The 15,751-nt window shown below is 48.0% G+C and overlaps 2 protein-coding genes across 6 annotated transcripts; one reads left to right on the plus strand and one right to left on the minus strand.

Annotated features, from left to right (window-relative positions):
• Positions 1 to 202: 202 nt before the first annotated feature.
• On the minus strand, positions 203 to 13,855 carry Tspan1 (tetraspanin 1). 5 transcript variants are annotated; one of them, XM_036178373.1, is made up of 9 exons: positions 13,759 to 13,855; positions 9,411 to 9,498; positions 4,918 to 4,982; positions 1,999 to 2,205; positions 1,757 to 1,831; positions 1,541 to 1,639; positions 1,303 to 1,455; positions 947 to 1,030; positions 203 to 680 (listed from the first exon to the last, which is right to left on the minus strand). In XM_036178373.1, the coding sequence occupies exons 3-9, from the start codon at positions 4,972 to 4,974 to the stop codon at positions 633 to 635; spliced, it is 723 nt and encodes a 240-aa protein (XP_036034266.1). In that variant the 5' UTR covers positions 4,975 to 4,982; positions 9,411 to 9,498; positions 13,759 to 13,855; the 3' UTR covers positions 203 to 632. The 5 variants fall into 5 exon arrangements, with proteins under 5 accessions (XP_036034266.1, XP_036034265.1, XP_036034268.1 ...); XM_036178372.1 differs by lacking the exon at positions 13,759 to 13,855 and adding an exon at positions 12,984 to 13,116; XM_036178375.1 differs by lacking the exon at positions 13,759 to 13,855 and adding an exon at positions 11,592 to 11,638.
• P3r3urf (PIK3R3 upstream reading frame) lies at positions 10,650 to 11,500 on the plus strand. The gene is made up of 2 exons (XM_036178378.1): positions 10,650 to 10,881; positions 11,457 to 11,500. The coding sequence occupies exons 1-2, from the start codon at positions 10,650 to 10,652 to the stop codon at positions 11,498 to 11,500; spliced, it is 276 nt and encodes a 91-aa protein (XP_036034271.1).
• Positions 13,856 to 15,751: the final 1,896 nt, after the last annotated feature.

Genomic DNA, 15,751 nt, shown 5'->3' on the forward strand with positions numbered 1-15,751 from the left:
CAGGACAAAGTCCTCTCATGATACATAAGGCAGACCAACCCAGCTCCCACTTCCTCCGTGCCCTCTTGCCCGTTTTTACTCTCCCTCCCAGACCTGAAGCCCAAACACCTACCTCACATCCACCCTGCTGAGTCTCCAGCAAAAAGCAGTGCAATTTAGGCAAGCTGGACCCATCTCTCCAAGTATACACAGTCCAAATAGAAATGTTTTCATTGGTTTATAGGTTCCAAAATGCCTTCTACATATCCATTCTATGACCTTGCTGGACTTGAATATGCCCAGGCTATAAGTGCCTTCATCCACCAGTCGAGTGCTGGGATCCTCAGGAGCCACTTTTATATTAAGGGAGTGTCAAGGGTTGAAGAAAAGACTAATGACACGGGCCGAAATGGCTGCTTCAGAGACTCTGAAACAGATGTTTCCCCAGCCCCACCAGTAGAAGGACAAGACAGACACACAGCCGGGAAGAGGTGGTCCCTATTTAGCCCAAAGTCCAGAGCAGCAAAGGCAAATCCACTCCAGCCCAAATGACGTTGTTAGATTTCATCTCCACCTGGGTCACCGCTGCCTAGCTGCGCCAAGTGCCTCTTCCTGGTTTCCACATGGTAGCAAGTGGGGAGGTAGAAGCAGTCTTATTTCAGATTGCAGTACAGATACATGGATACAATCATGGCAGCCAGCTGGTGGGGAGGAACAGCGAGACATGAAAGGCCATGACTGAGATCAAGGATTGGCTTCCTGCCCACCCTGAATAGCCTACATGAAACAGTGCTTTCTCCATGGTAGAGGACATGCTTGGCATCCATAGGCCTCTGGGTTCAGTCCTCAGCTCCAGAATGAAAACACAAGAAATCCTCCTTCTCTAGAGAAGCCTCTGAGATGGGCTAATCTGTACAGGTCTAGTGGAGACTGATGATACCCAGGTCCAGTCTCCTCTCTGACTTACCTCCAGGGCCGCAATTCCAACTGCCACACCACCCACAGTGACCGCATTGGTTCTGATGTCATGCAGAAGCTGTTTGAAACAACCCTTGGGGGAGGGGAGAAAGTATTTATAGCTGACTGCCCTACCTCTGACCCATTTACTTTTACTGTAAGGCCATTAAAACAATCCCTTCCATGCCAGGCAGTGGTGGTGCACGCCTTTAATCCCAGCACTCAGGAGGCAGAGGCAGGTGGACCTCTTGAGTTCAAGGCCATCCTGGTCTACAGAGAGAGTTTCAGGATAGCCAGGGCCACCCAGAGAAACCCTGTCTTGAAAAATAAAAAAAAGTAACCCCACCCTTCCACGTCAGCCCATACCTGTACGTGTGTTTCTCTGGCCTTCTCCTCGGTACACGGCCCCTCGGTGCTATTGCTCGGCTTGCCACAACAGTAAGAAGGAAAGACCTTATTCTCTTCGACGAAATGTGAGCCGTTAAAATCTGTATAGTTGTTGAAACCACAGCACTTCAGCTGCAGACAAAATAGGATTGGTGATTGACGGGCCCGAGGTCTGTTGTTTTCCTCTCCACTCCCAAATCCTCCCAGCCCACCTTACCCCGTCCATGGTAGAGTTCCACACTTGGGTGAATTCAGTCTGGGAACCATAGTCTTTCTTGATGGCAGGCACCACCAGCAAGGTCAGGAATTGTTCTGCCTGGATGGGTCGGGCCAATGTTAAGAGACTGGTGGGGGAAGAAGCCATTCACAGGGCACCACCCACTTCTTGGGGCTTTGGTTAGTTGTTCTCCCTTGCCCCATCCCCGTGCCTCACCATTGTGGTATACACCAAAGCAACCACAGCTGCTGCAAGCTCAGCGATGAAGAGGATGAGGAGGATGACAAAGAACTGGGGGGAGACAAGGAAGTACACTTTAGGGAGATGCGCCTTCCTTGCCCTACCCACCCCATGAAAGAGGCAGGAGATCCCCATGGTGAGGCTCCCAGAATCCCCAGAGGCTGGTGTCAGGGATGAAGGAACCCTTGGTTGTGGTTGGGGGGCTGGGTATGACACACCATCATGAGCGCACACTTGCTCTCAGAGTGAGCACCGTAGCAGCCCAGGAAACCAAGGACAAAGAGGACAGCACCAGCCGCGATGAGGAAGTAGCCCACGTTGACGAACTGCATGGCACTTGATGACAGTGGCCCAAAGATCTTCAGGAAGGATGTCCCATCGACGGACACCCAGATTCCCACAGCCAACAGGGCCGCACCACACAGCTGGGGGAAGAAGTCAGTCTTTGAGACAGTGCTAGTAATGGTTCCCTTTTTCACCGTCAAGTCTGGAAACTTTCCCTTGACTAGGGAATCTAACTACCTATTGTGTGTGGAGGGAAACATTAACTAGTACCAGAAAGATGGGAACTGGGACACATAAATTCACCAGTCTGTTCACCTGGGAAGATAAAAATGAGACCAGGGGTTCTAGAAATATCCACAGGCTGGGAAGAGGCCCAAAACTTTCCCTTTTCTGTAGTCAGGGTCCTGCCGTATAGGAATGAAAACAGGTCTAGTCACTCATACTTGGGCTGTGGGTGCCTACAATAACTCTGTTTCTGGTACATGGAAGCAGGCGGGTGGTAGTGTTGAGCTGGCTCAACAGTCACTATAGTAACAGCAGGGTGAGGCTTCCACCTGCTTGAAACCTTGAAACGGGCGGAGGTTGAGAGGTTCATCTACCCAAAGGCCCTATTTGATTTCTCTTCAGGGTGGAATCAGCTGCCAGACTCACTTCTTTTTTCACTTAGACCACTGCCTGACAAGTAGAAACTGAGAAAACAGAGGTTGAACCCAACTGCAGCTTCTCCTCTTCAAGAAACTGATTGAACCTAAGGTTTCAGAGGTGATCTTGAGGCTCTGAGGGGGTTCAGTGGAGGCTCTGGTCCCACAGCTCCTAGCAAACTCTTTGCTGACCCCAGGGCTTCGGTGGATCAGCACTGGACACTGATTTGTGCCCAGCTCCCCATGTCCAGCTAAGGAACCGAGTCTGGGGTGAGGGTAAAGAGATATATATTGTGGCTGTATCCCAGGATGTTTGCTTAAGGACAAGAGAGCTGGGCTCCTAGCCTACAGGGTCAAATTTCAAGGAGCCTGGCTTTCCTACCTTGTTCTGCCCAGTCTGGCAAGGCCTGGGCAACAGAGAACAGAAACCAAACTGGATTTGCCTTTAACCCTTTCAGGCCAGAGTCGTGGCTCTCCCAATTGTTGAAATCTTGGTACTTCCTTCAGTTATATGAATAAAATCTAATTCAAGGCAGCCAAAGGAAGTCCAAGGTACAGACCACACTGGAGTCAGAGACTATCTACTCTTTGCCCAATTTCTCTTTTTCTTTCTTTCTTTCTCTCTTCCTTCCTTCCTTCTTTTCTTTTTAGCTTTTTGAGACAGGGTTTCTCTGTAGCCCTGGCTGTCCTAGAACTCACTCTGTGGACCAGGCTGGCCTTGAACTCATAGAGATCCTCCTGCCTCTGCCTTCTGAGGGCTGAGATTAAAGGTGTGCACCACCACCGCCCAGCTCCTTTGCCCAGTTTCTTTAAACTGGTGCACACTTCATGTCTCTGCTTTCTCTCCTTTCACTCACTCTCCTCCGGCGGCACTGGCGGCTGACCACTGTTTCCTCACATTTTCTACTACTGCCCCATGTCTCCTTCACGGTGGCTATTTTTCTGCCCATCTCTAATATTTCTAGCTTCCAAAAACTCACTTTTTTTGAGATCAGGGGCTCTAAAATATTCCCGGAGGTTGGGGAGGGGTGAAAGATAGACTTTCCTTTATTGTTGCCAGGGTTCCACTCAGCCCTATAACTCCATTGGCTGCTAGCAGGCACATGACTTTCAAATATCCGTGCACCTCCACTGAGTACACAGAAGCCTGGGGGATGACCCTTCCTTCTCCCTGTGTTGCTCAAGCTATTTCTAAGACATCTTCTTTGTCTGTTCTAGCACCCCTCCGCAATGAACCCCTTTATTTACTGTCTCTTTCTTCTGATCTCTGCCACTGTCTCCAGGGCTTGGGCCTCCTGGCTCTCAGCTTCTCACACAAGCCCTATATAATCTGTTCCTGGTTTTCTAAACAATATCAAATTTCATTACCTCTGGGCCTTCCTACGCACTTTACAGCCCCCACCCACCCAATGCAAATGTCCAGCTTCAGCTACTTCCTCCAGGAAGTATTTTCCTACTGGGCTAGATTCAGCCTCCTCCAGGGACTCCCTTAGCCTGGGTGGTAAATCTGAAAGTACCACTTTGCAATTATCAGTGTAATATAGCAATTATCAGCCTGTTTGACAATTATCAGCCTGTTTGGTTTACCGGTCCCTAGATCCTCAAGGGCAGTAAATGGCCTTGCTTGCCTTCTACCCTAGCACATAGCATAGAGTGTTAGTCAACGAATATATTTTCCTTTTTGTTTGTGGCCTCATGCATGCTAAGCAAATGCTGTACCACTGAGCAACAATCCCAGTCCCTTAAATGTCAGCCTAGTCAATAAATGTTGATTGAATACATAAGGGTTGCTAGAGTCAGCTCTAAGAGGTCTGAACCCGCTCTCCTTTCAACTTCTCCATTCATGGGAGTCACTTTTGCACTATAAACTTAAGCAGACCCTTCCTCTCTGAACCTTGAATGCCTACAGAGAAAGTGGAATCACTCCTGCTAGCCTATCCCGACCTACACTGATCCTTCCCGGAAGGGAGGTGAGAGCCTTAAGCATCTCCACCCTAACCTTCCCATCTTCACCCAAACTCCCATGTGGCAGCCAGGCTATTAGTGGGGTTAGAAATCAGCATTTGGGAAGACCCTCACTTCCTATTCATTAAGGAGAATTTGTAGGGCAGAGTCTGGGTACATAGTCTCCTATTCCCCAGCTTGGGCTATGTTCAGATTGTGACTTGCTTTTGTAGGGAACCCCCCAAAGCCCACAATTGCCATACTTACAAAGATGATTAGATTGAAGAGGAACATCATGACCTTAATGAACTTGAAGCACTGCATGGTGGGTCCTGGGAGACAGACATGTACAAATCAGGGCCTTATGTCCCACCTGCCCTGGGCTGGCCCTGCTTTTTGGACCCTGGCATACCAGAGTCTAACATCCTGTGATTTCTCACAAATTTCTGACCCTGTGTCTAGACTCTGATATCTCAGAACTATTCCTAGTTCCCATCCTAACACTATGCCCACCTATACTACCCAGATACTGTTATCAGAACTTAATTCCCTGATCCTGACATCCCCAGATTCTCACACAGGTATTACAAGCCGACTCCCACACTGTAGGACTCTCAATTCCTTTTTCCGATACCTGTCTTTCCTGATCTTCTTCATAGACCAATCTTAGACTCTTTTAGTACCTTCCCACTGGCTTTTTCCAGCACACCAAACCTGTTTCCAGATTGGTCCATTCATAGGTTAATCTCGGCCCTATGCCATCACCTGCTCAGGGCTCTTGGTAATAGGTTCCGAACAGGATCTACTGCGCTCCTGAAGAAACAGAACGGCTCCAGGAAGCTGTCACTTGGTGTACTGGCAGAAAGATGAGGGACTGCCTAGTCCCAGCACAGCACTGCTCACCTACAGGTGGGGCAGGTGCTTTAAAAGCCTCCTGCTGCCCGCCCGCCTGCCTTCTGGCCCCACCCATGGCTGATCAACCTCCTTTGCCCCTGCTGCCCCCTACTGCCTGGAGATAGGTTCCCAATACCAAAAGCAGTAAGTAAATCTCCACTTGGAAATGTCACCTATAGGCTCTATCTCTCCAGCTGAGTCAGGGAGGCAGTACCTTTCCAGAACTTCTGTGTGCCCTGCTCACAACAGTATATGATTCTTCCCTCGAATCTGTGTGTTCACTAGCACCCACATCTGCTCAGTTGCCATCCATATGTTTACACACAAAACTCACATATATAATAACATGGACTACTGATACTTCTGAATGTGCAAATACACACACACACACACACAAGTACATGCACACACCAGAGAACACACACGTACATACACATTTATTGGAGCACACATACATGCATATGCGTAACTCATACACATATGCACATAAACATTCTCTCTCTCTCTCATTCTCTCTCTCTCTCTCTCTCTCTCTCTTACACACACACACACACACACACACACACACACACACACACACTTTCAAGGAAATGGTCCGTCTGACAACTTCTGTTCTTTTCTCAGAACAGGAAATGGTCCTTTTCTCTCCATAAAACCTCAAGCTCAGGCTGGAGAGATGGCTCAGAGGTTAAGAGCACCCTCTGCTCTTCCAGAGGTCCTGAGTTCAATTCCCAGCAACCACATGGTGGCTCACAGCCATCTGTAATGAGATGGCATCCTCTTCTATATACATAATAATAATAAATAAATCTTAAAAAAAAAAACAAACCCTCAAGCTCCCCATCCTTCTCCTCCTTCTTTTTTTTTTTTTTTTTTTAATATCCTTTTGCTTGCATTCCTGATATGTGAGCCTGGTTCTCTTACAGGTCAGTGGAGGCCATCAAATCCCCTGGAACTGCAGTTATAGTGGCTTTGAACCACCCTGTGGGTGCTGGAAATCCAACCAGGGTCCTTTGCAGTTAAGGACCTCTAAGTCATCTCTTCAGCCCCCTCCCTTCATCTTTTTGCCCCTCATCTTTTTCTCTTCTTTCTCCCGCTCTCCATGTTCTGGACCTTTGTGCACAGCCCTGGCCATTCTGCCAGCAGGTGGCACTGTGTGCCAACAAAGGAGACAGTCTCACGCCAAGGTTCTGTAACCCGTTCTTTCCGGGGCTCCCTCTCTGATTTCTCACGCCACTATCCTCAGTGAGAGTCTTCACAAGTTCTTGCTCTCCAGTTGTTCAGATATTATAGGTGCTCAGATTCTGGGTCTGTCATTTCATAGCTACGGGGCCTGGGAACTTAACTGTTTGTTTGTATTTGTTTGGTTTTGGTTTTGGTTTTTTTGGGTTTCTTTGGTTGTTGTTTTTTGGTTTTTTGGAGACAGGGTTTCTCTGTGTAGCTTTGCACCTTTCCTGGAACTTGCTTTGGAGACCAGGCTGGCCTCGAACTCAGAGAATCCGCCTGTCTCTGCCTCCCAAGTGCTGGGATTAAAGATGTGAGTCACTTACACTGACAATTTTATTTATTAATTTATTTATTTTCGATTTTTTTTTTTTTTTCCGAGACAGGATTTCTCTCCATTGATTGGCTGTCATGGAAGTGGTCCTATAGACCAGGCTGGCCTTGAACTCAGAGTTTCTCCTGCTTCTGCTTCCCAAGTGCTGGCTTTAAAGACATGTACCACTGCTCCCCAGCTTAATTTTTTTATTTAAATTTTACTTAATATGCTTGAGTGTTTTATGTGTATGTACATCTCTGTACCATGTGCAGAGGCTAGAAAAACGCTTTAGATCTCCTAGAACTGGAATTATAGACAGTTATGAATCCCCATGTAGTGCTGGGAATCATATCTGGGTCTTCTGGAAGATCAGCAAGTGCTCTTAATCACTAAGCTATTTCTCCAGCCCTTATTTATTTATTTTTCAATTTTTATGACAGGGTCTATATAACCCTGGCTGTCCCAGAGCTCCTGGTGTGGACCAAGCTGGCTTTGAACTCAGAAACCTGTGTGCTTTTGCCTCCAGAGTGCTGGGATCATAGGTATGAGCCACCAAGTCTGGCTTTACTTATTTTGAGAAGTCTCACTCTATAGACCAGACTGGCCTCAAACTTGAGGCAGTCTTCCGGTCTCAGCCTTCGAAGTGCTATGATTGCAGGTGTGATCCACCACACCCAGCTAACTTGAATTCCTCCTGACTCAGCCTCCTTAGAACTAGGGTTACAGGCAGACCCACCCCATCCTGCTATTTGGCCATTTCTCAGATTTGTTTTACAGTCTTTGTTTCCTAGTCTGTGTAAGAGAATAGTTATGGGGTTTTTCTCCCTGCTCTGTGGTGCAGAGCAAGGAGCACAAGAGGTCAGAGCGAAGAGCACTGCTATAGGAACTGTGGGATGGGTTTAGGTGGTGGATGTGTGTGTGTGTGTGTGTGTGTGTGTGTGTGTGTGTGTGTGTGTGTGTGAACACATGCGTGATGCCTGCAAAGGCCAGAAGAAAACAACCTTAGGTTATAGATGGTTGGATCTACCCAGTGTGGGTACTGGGAACTAAAGGGTCTTCTGCAAAAGTAGTAAGCATTCTTGACTGCTAAGTCATCTCTGCAGCCTGGAAGTAGATTTTTTATGTTTGTGAGGAAAGGGGCAGCCGTAGAGACAGAGAGAAGGGGATAATAATATTGCAGATAATAAACTTGTATTACCAGCTACTCTGGAGGTTGAAGCAAGAGGATCATTTGATCCTATGGTTTAAAACCCTTCTGGGCAAAAGATAGTGAGATCCTATCTCAAAATTTAAACAAATGGGCTGAGCTTGGTGGGTCATGCCTGTTATCCTAGCACTCAGAAGACAAAGGCATGTGGATTTCTGTGAGTTCCAGGCCAGCCAGAACTATACCAGACTATATTAATAAAACATGGCTTTAATGTGCAAAGTGTTTTGTTTTTTTTCTGCACAACAATCCTATGAAATAGACTTTCTTTTTTGTTTGTTTATTCTAGGTTGGTTTTGTCTGTGTATTTGGTTGGTTTGCTTTTTTTTTTTGTTGTATGACCCAAGTAGTCCAGCCTGGCCACTGTAAAGCTAAAGATGACCTTGAACTCCTCCTGATCCTCTTGGCCTTTATCTCCCACGTGCTAGGATTATATAGGTCTAGGCTGCCACACACATTTTAGACTTTCTTTTTTTTTGTTTGTTTGGGTTTTTTGTTGTTGTTGTTGTTGTTGTTTTGTTTTATGACAGGGTTTCTCTGTAGCTTTGGAGGCTGTCCTGGACTAGCTCTGTAGAGGCTGGCCTCGAACTCACAGAGATCCACCTGCCTCTGCCTCCCGAGTGCTGGGATTACAGGCATGCGCCACCACCACCCGGCTACACTTTCTTTTTAATCCCTTTTTTAAATATGGGGGGAAAACAGAAGCCCAGAAATCTTAACTACTTGTTAGGATCACATAATTTGTGAGAGATAGAGCCAGAACTCTTCCTGTTAGCCTATCTTAAACATTAATGGAGTCTCTAAGGAGGCAGATAGGACTTCCATATAGAGCCAGGGAGGAGGCTTTGGCCCAGAGCATGAGTAAGGGCAGAGGGCTCATAGGTACAGAGGCTAAAAGTTAAAGAGAACAAAGTGGGGGATGGTGAGGCCCCACAATCTGGAACCTGAAGTTCCTGAAGGACTGAAGGTACAAGGAGGTGATAAAAGAGAGAGAGTCAGGTTAAAGGGTGGAGAATTGGGCAAACCCAAAGTTCCTCACCTTACCGCAGGCAGAGTAGACACTAACTTTGCTGTCTGCTTCCTACAAGAATGGGTGAAGCCAGGGTTCGCATCTCTTACCTCTTTTTCAATGGGACTTTCTTTTTCATCTCAGGAAGAACTCTGGTAGTTCACATTCTTCCATGTCCCCTGGTTGTTATTGAATATCCTGAATAAACAAATAAATGAGCAGAGAATAACAAAAGGTGAATGCTCTGGGCTTTGGATCTTGGCAGTTATCGGATGTGAACCCCCAACTGCCTTTACATTCTATGACTACACCTCACTAAGGTGGTTTCCTTATACAGCCAATCTTCGTTATTCAGATTCCATATCTGTGAATTCACCTAGTCACCACATTCATCTGTAACTACAAGACCAAGTCTTGTGTCACTTTCGCAATTATTTACAGGGGCAAAAAGTTCTGAGTGCCTAACACACATTTCCAGCTCAGGTGTGTTAAACAGGACCGACTCTCTGCCCTCAGCAATATGTTTCAGCTCTTACAAGCCAATGCTTGCCCAGCAGTCCAATTACTACCAATAATTTTTATTCAAACGTTTTAGTCTTGTTTTTTTTTGTGTGTGTTGTTGTTGATGATGATTATATCATTAATAGTGCTGCTGAAGAACTATTATCTAGTATTCCTAGAAAATCCAAGAAAGTTGTGGTCTACTTTAGAGGCTATGTATGTGTTGGATACTCGGCCCCCTCTTTTTGTTTTTGAAACAGGGTTTCTCCGTGTAGCCCTAACTGTAGACCAGACTGGTCTCACACTCAGAGGATTAAAGGTGAGTACCACCATACTCAGCTTTGTTAGCTAACCTTGATTTAGACAGTTATATGATGCAGCTTCAGTATTTGTTAAGTCAGTGTTTATGATGACTTTGTAAACCTCCAACTAATGGGAAAAGTGAGAATTAACTTCTATAAATAAGAAATTAATAAAAAATCTCCTCAATAGGGCTGTGGTGGGATTCAATGAAATCATGTTTGTGAAGTACTAAGTTTAGTGTCTGGCACACAGTAAGTGCTCAATAAATACTGTTAGTATTGTTAATGTGGATGAATAAAAATAACCAAGTGATTTCCCCCTCACCCCCCACCAGAGTTCATTTCCCCAAGGAACCAAACTGTGGTTGTCTGGCTCTGGCTCTCGGGCTAGACTCCATGAAGAGGATTGTGAGGAAGTCTGATCTCTGTCTGGGTGGAGGCTGGGCCAAAGCTGTAACAAAGAGTACCACCCTTAGGTGGGCTCCTTATGTCATAGAGATCTCAGTTGTCCTAGCCAGCAGAACCCCTCAGAAGCTCTTTGAAGTCATGGGGCCCCCACAGCTTGTCCGTGCCCCTCGGCCTCGGGGCATGAGTTCTCCTTACCCAAGGCCAGGTATAGGTGGGCCCCGGAGCCGGTGTCCCAGGATGTTCAAGTGTAGCCGCAGAACATACCGGCAGAAACCCCGAGCCCCAGCTGCCACCAACCTTGCCACTATGACCACAAACATCAGTGACAGCAACAATACTACCACCAGTGTGTGGATCCTCTCACCACAAGGTTAGTGAGGGAGTATGGGCTGGGGAATCTGTGACTTGGGGTGGGGATTTGAAAAGTAAAGTATTCTCCTGTTCTGTTTATGTGCTCTAAGGGACAATTTGTGAAATTCTATCCCAAGGGGTATGGTGGGGGCTTAAGGGCACATATCACCAAATGCTGAGAGTCTTAATGAAAAATGGCAAGACTGAAGTGGAGGGCTTGAAGGTGATGGGAGAGCTGTGGGGTTTTGACACATGCCTGTTTTCTTTGTGTGCGAGCATGTACACATGCATACATGGTGTGTATGCATGCAGTGTAGGCCAAAGGACAACCTTGGATGTCATGCACATTTTCTGGAGACAGGGCCTCTCACCAGCCTGGAATTTGTCAAGTAGGCTAGGCTGGCTGACCATCCGACAGGAGGCATCCATGTGTCTCTCTGCCTCCCCAGTGCTGGGATTATCAGCATGTACCACCTGAATTCTGGGATCAACCTCAGGAGCTAATGGGACTAAGACTTCACTGAGTTCTTTCCCCCAGCCTCTAGCCTCCACAAACACTTTTTAAAAAATCTTCTTTCTCTTTTCTCTCTCCAGTTCTCAGACACCTCTGTCAACCTGGGGGCTTTCTAATCCTTTAGAAATGCCCAGAAGCTTGTCTTGCACTGGACCTGCTCCTCCAAAGGGCTGTCAGTGGGGAACAACAAATACAGTCTGCTTAAGCAGTCTTACCCCATTCTGAAGTGTTCCAACTATGCAGGACATGAGGGTAGGGTTGCGGCTGGATACTCTTAGGGATGAACTTTAGGGACAGCACACGTGAACCACAGTTAGACAGTGGAGGGGCGGGACAAGGTCAGCCAGACAAACCCATCTTTGTTCTCAGCATTTTGATCTGCCCTGTGAGGTAAGGGGCTCTCCTGCCTTACACTCCCATGGGCACAAGGCATCTTGGAAAGAACAAGAAGGCACAGATAAGAGGGAGACTGGACGAAAGACAGAACCCCACGAATGCTCTAGTATGAGGTACGCCGGTGCTTGTTAGTATGTATGTGTGGCTGCTCCTATGTGTGACAGGAGAATGCGCGCATTAAGGCACATGTGACCAGATATGCCTTTGTGACTGAATGTGCTTCTGCTCTCAGCCCTGAGAGTCCAGGAGGCAAACCAAAGCCGCATCAGCTCAACTGAAAATGAAGGTCAGGAGCGGGAGGGGGCAGCCTGGAGGAGGGAGGGGCTCAGAATGGCTGGTGTAGGAGGAGGACATGTCACCTTCAGCCCCCAGCCATCCTCTGAGGTCAGCGGTTTCCAGGACTGCCAGCTGAGCTGGGGCACTGGGGGTGGGGCAAGACTGAGTTTGAGCCCAGGAACAGGGGAGGGTGTTGCGCGCTGTCTGGCCTGGGGATTTTCCATTTGGATTTCTGAGTGCGTGCCCATGTGTCATAGGGTTTAACTAGGTTTCCTTTGGTTGTGTTTCTGTGGGGTTGTGTCTAGTGGTAGTAACATTGTGAGTGTCTTTGTTTCTAATGAGTTGATTTGTACATGGGCTAGTGTGAGGATTGGGGGGTGGGAGTAATCCCTAAGAACTTTTGTGGCCTGTCCTCTGGGGTTTAAGGAGTCTGGCTAACATCATTTTCCTCTTCCAAGAGGAAAATGAGTTAAGTACATCTACTATAAGCCTGCCAGAGCATGAGATCCTGTGGGAGAGGACTAGGGCAGATAATTCACAGTTACACTGGATCCAGAGAATGCTGGGCTCCGAGGTATGGAAATAAGCTGCTGGACTTTAATTGCACCTAGAAGGTGGCTGGACTAGGGTCCAAGGCCCATAAAGAATCTGTACATACAAATACATGACATAGTCCACCAACAAACGTAGACATGTAAATGTAAGTGGATTCACCTATCTACAACGTAATTAGCAGACGCATGCATTCAGGCACATGCTATGAACAGAGACCAGCACCAGCAAGAATGCAATAGATACTCACCCACCCTCGCAGGAGGCATGCCCATACACAGACACAAACATACATACACCCCCACACAAGAACACAAGCATATAAACATAGACTCAGGCAATCATACTCATGCAAACTCAGGCACACACATGGACACACTCACCAGACTTCCCTGCCCTCGCAGCCCTGAGGCCCAAATGCCTCCCTCCCCAGTATCACTGTGTGCAGGGCGAGTATACATGCCTTTGCTTATGTCTCTGTGTATCTGTGTCTTTGAATGTGTGTATGTGTTTCTATGTATGTGTATGATGAGGGGGGTGATAAGCAGAGGGAACTCGATGACATCATCTCTTCTAGCTATTTTTAGCTCTGTCTGCAATGACTTCTCCTCCATTTCCCCTCCTCCTCCAGGTTCCCAATTCTCCTCCCACTCCGGGCTCTCAGAGGAAGCCACAGCCAGAGGTACCCACTCTTTCAGTTTAGATGGCGCCCCTGGATGATTGGGTGCAACTCACTCTCTTTCACCTCACCAGAGTTCTTTGGTGGCTGAGAACACAGGGATGGTTCCCACACTAAAGGAGGGGGCTTGAGCTGTGGGGCAACCGCTTTCAGCAGGGGCCTGGGTTAGGTGAATTGCCCTGGCTGATCTGCAACTCCTCAGGTGCCCCTGCCTCTCGGTCTGCAGCTCGGACTCAGTAGTGCTCACTGTGTTGAGGGGATGTGCTAGTTCTGGAGAAGAGACAGGTGAAGACAACAGAGGTCTTCCTCAACGGGAGACAGAACACTGGGAACCTGGAAGCTTGAAGGATGATGTCTATCTCTTTCTTCCCTTCCAGATATCTCCCATAGGCTAGATAACATCAGGAATCCAGAGGGAGCACACACACACACACACACACACACACACACACACACACACACACACACACACCTCTTACCTTGCACCCTTCATTTCAGAAATTCTACCTAGAGAGTTCCACAAACAGCGCTTCCTCCTCACACGCTAGCTGTGCTCCCAACCCCACACCAACCCACCAAGCCAACGAGGGTCCCTCTGCTATTCACATCTAGTTTTAGACCCCTCCCCCTGAGTTGCTCTGTGGGAAGGCCGCTGTTCTCCATCTGGAGACCGGAAGACTGAAGCCCAGAGAGGGGTAGCCCTGGCCCACACCTTCTGGTGCTCGGGGAAGCAGCCCAGGGGAGATGGTAAGCAGGTGGAGGGGAAGTGGTGGCACACTGGGACAGCTGGCACAGGTGGCGAGAGCACAGCCCAGGCAGGGAATCAGGTGAGGGGGAGGAGAACGGTAGCCTGAGGGGTCCATGCCAGGAGGAGGGCTTCCTGCTTTAGCCAGCCTTGGGCAGCCACCGGAAAATCGGGTTTGGCAGCTTCAGCCCTGTGCTGTGCTGAACTGTTCTGCCGGAAGGGCTGGAGGAGGGGGTCCAGATTGCTCCTGGGAGGTGGCCTGGGGCACGTCATCCTCTTCAGAAACAATGACGTTCAGGGACCATGTTGAGATCTTTTGGAATGTAGGAAGAATTGTCCTGGACTGGAAGCACCCCTGTTTGACTCTAAACTCTAGTGTGATGCTGTATTCGTCCTGGTTTCCTTCTTTCTTGGCCAGAGAGCCCCACAGGAAGGGGCTTTTTGAGATCGGGTTCCGTAAGTTTTTCTGGGAGTCTGACTCAGGCAGGGGGCGAACAGTCAAAGGATAGGGTCTGGCTGAACTGGACAATCCCCGGGGCACGAGGCTGGAGCTCCCTTGTCACCAGCGGGTCAATCACCGGAAGCCCAGATCCAGGCCCACAATACAATACTGGTCACCCCACCCTTACCAGTGCCCTTACCCACACCCCCACTTCCGGCCTCTGTTCCTTCCTCATCTCTGGGGAAGGCTACAGAGCTCCCTAAGGAATCTCTGTGTTCCCTCCCCTGGCTCCTTGCCCTGGTTTAACCCTCCCTCCCAGTCACCCATTCAGCAGCACCAGTCTCCCACTAAACTCTCTTCCAATGGACTCTGGGGCAGGCCAGAGAGGAAGGACTGTAAAGGAGATTGCTTCTCCTCAGGGTCTGGACGATAGATAAAGGGCTTGAGGGAGATGAGGTGGGTTAACTGAGTGTTGGGGTTTAGTGTTGGATTGCCCTGTGGCCCCAGGAAGAATGGCAATCCCTCTCTTCCCCTAGCTATCTCCTGCCATTAGTGGAACCCACAGAAGAAACCCCGGGGTTGAGACGCAACTTATAGAAAATAAACACAAAAACCCAGGCCAAGTCGGCACTGCTTGTTACCATGTCAACCACAAAATTAATTAAACACACACACACACACACAAAGTCATGAAATTCTGGATTCATAGAGTCCACAGTCAAAGGATCTTCAATGCTTTTAGAGTTTTATTCTAAAATTTTGGAATCTGAGGAATCTAGAATGATGTCATCTACTGAATCCCAGACCACACACACGCACACACACACAAAGTTAGAATGTACTTAAATTAGATGTCTGAGGTGTCAGTGAAAATCCCACATTCAGGTGGATGCCTAAGCCAGATTTTCTGCTGCAGATGACAAACCAGCTCATGCATGTGCTCAGTGGGAGAGGCAGACAGCCTGGGGTCCATGAGGTTAGACTGAAATAATAACCCTGCTATACTGGACAGATGCAGACTTTGTCCATGAAGATGAGTTCCCAAGAACAGGGGAAGGGAGTTGCAGGTGAAGACAGAGTGGAGCTGTAAAAACAATGAAACAGCCTAAAGAATCATGGTTAGGTGTGGTGGCACACGGCTGCGCCAGGGCTTAGGAGACTTGGGGGGGGGGGAAATCACTTGGATTCATAAGTCTAACACCAGCCTGAGCAACATAGCAAGACCCTCATCTCAAAAAGGAAAAAAGAAAAAAGAAGTGAGGGTATCAACAAGCAGCTTAACATA

This window comes from Onychomys torridus, chromosome 2, assembly GCF_903995425.1.
Source record: "Onychomys torridus chromosome 2, mOncTor1.1, whole genome shotgun sequence".
NCBI lineage: Eukaryota > Metazoa > Chordata > Mammalia > Rodentia > Cricetidae > Onychomys > Onychomys torridus.

Coding starts and splice junctions, on each gene's coding strand:
- Tspan1 (XM_036178373.1), bottom strand. CDS start 4,974: ATGCAGTGCTTCAAGTTCATTAAGGTCATGATGTTCCTCTTCAATCTA. Junction 2,206..4,917: donor TCTTCAATCTAATCATCTTT/GTAAGTATGGCA, acceptor TTCTTCCCCCAG/CTGTGTGGTGCGGCCCTGTT. Junction 1,832..1,998: donor GCAAGTGTGCGCTCATGATG/GTGTGTCATACC, acceptor GTCTCCCCCCAG/TTCTTTGTCATCCTCCTCAT.
- P3r3urf (XM_036178378.1), top strand. CDS start 10,650: ATGGGGCCCCCACAGCTTGTCCGTGCCCCTCGGCCTCGGGGCATGAGT. Junction 10,882..11,456: donor GTGGATCCTCTCACCACAAG/GTTAGTGAGGGA, acceptor TTCTCTCTCCAG/TTCTCAGACACCTCTGTCAA.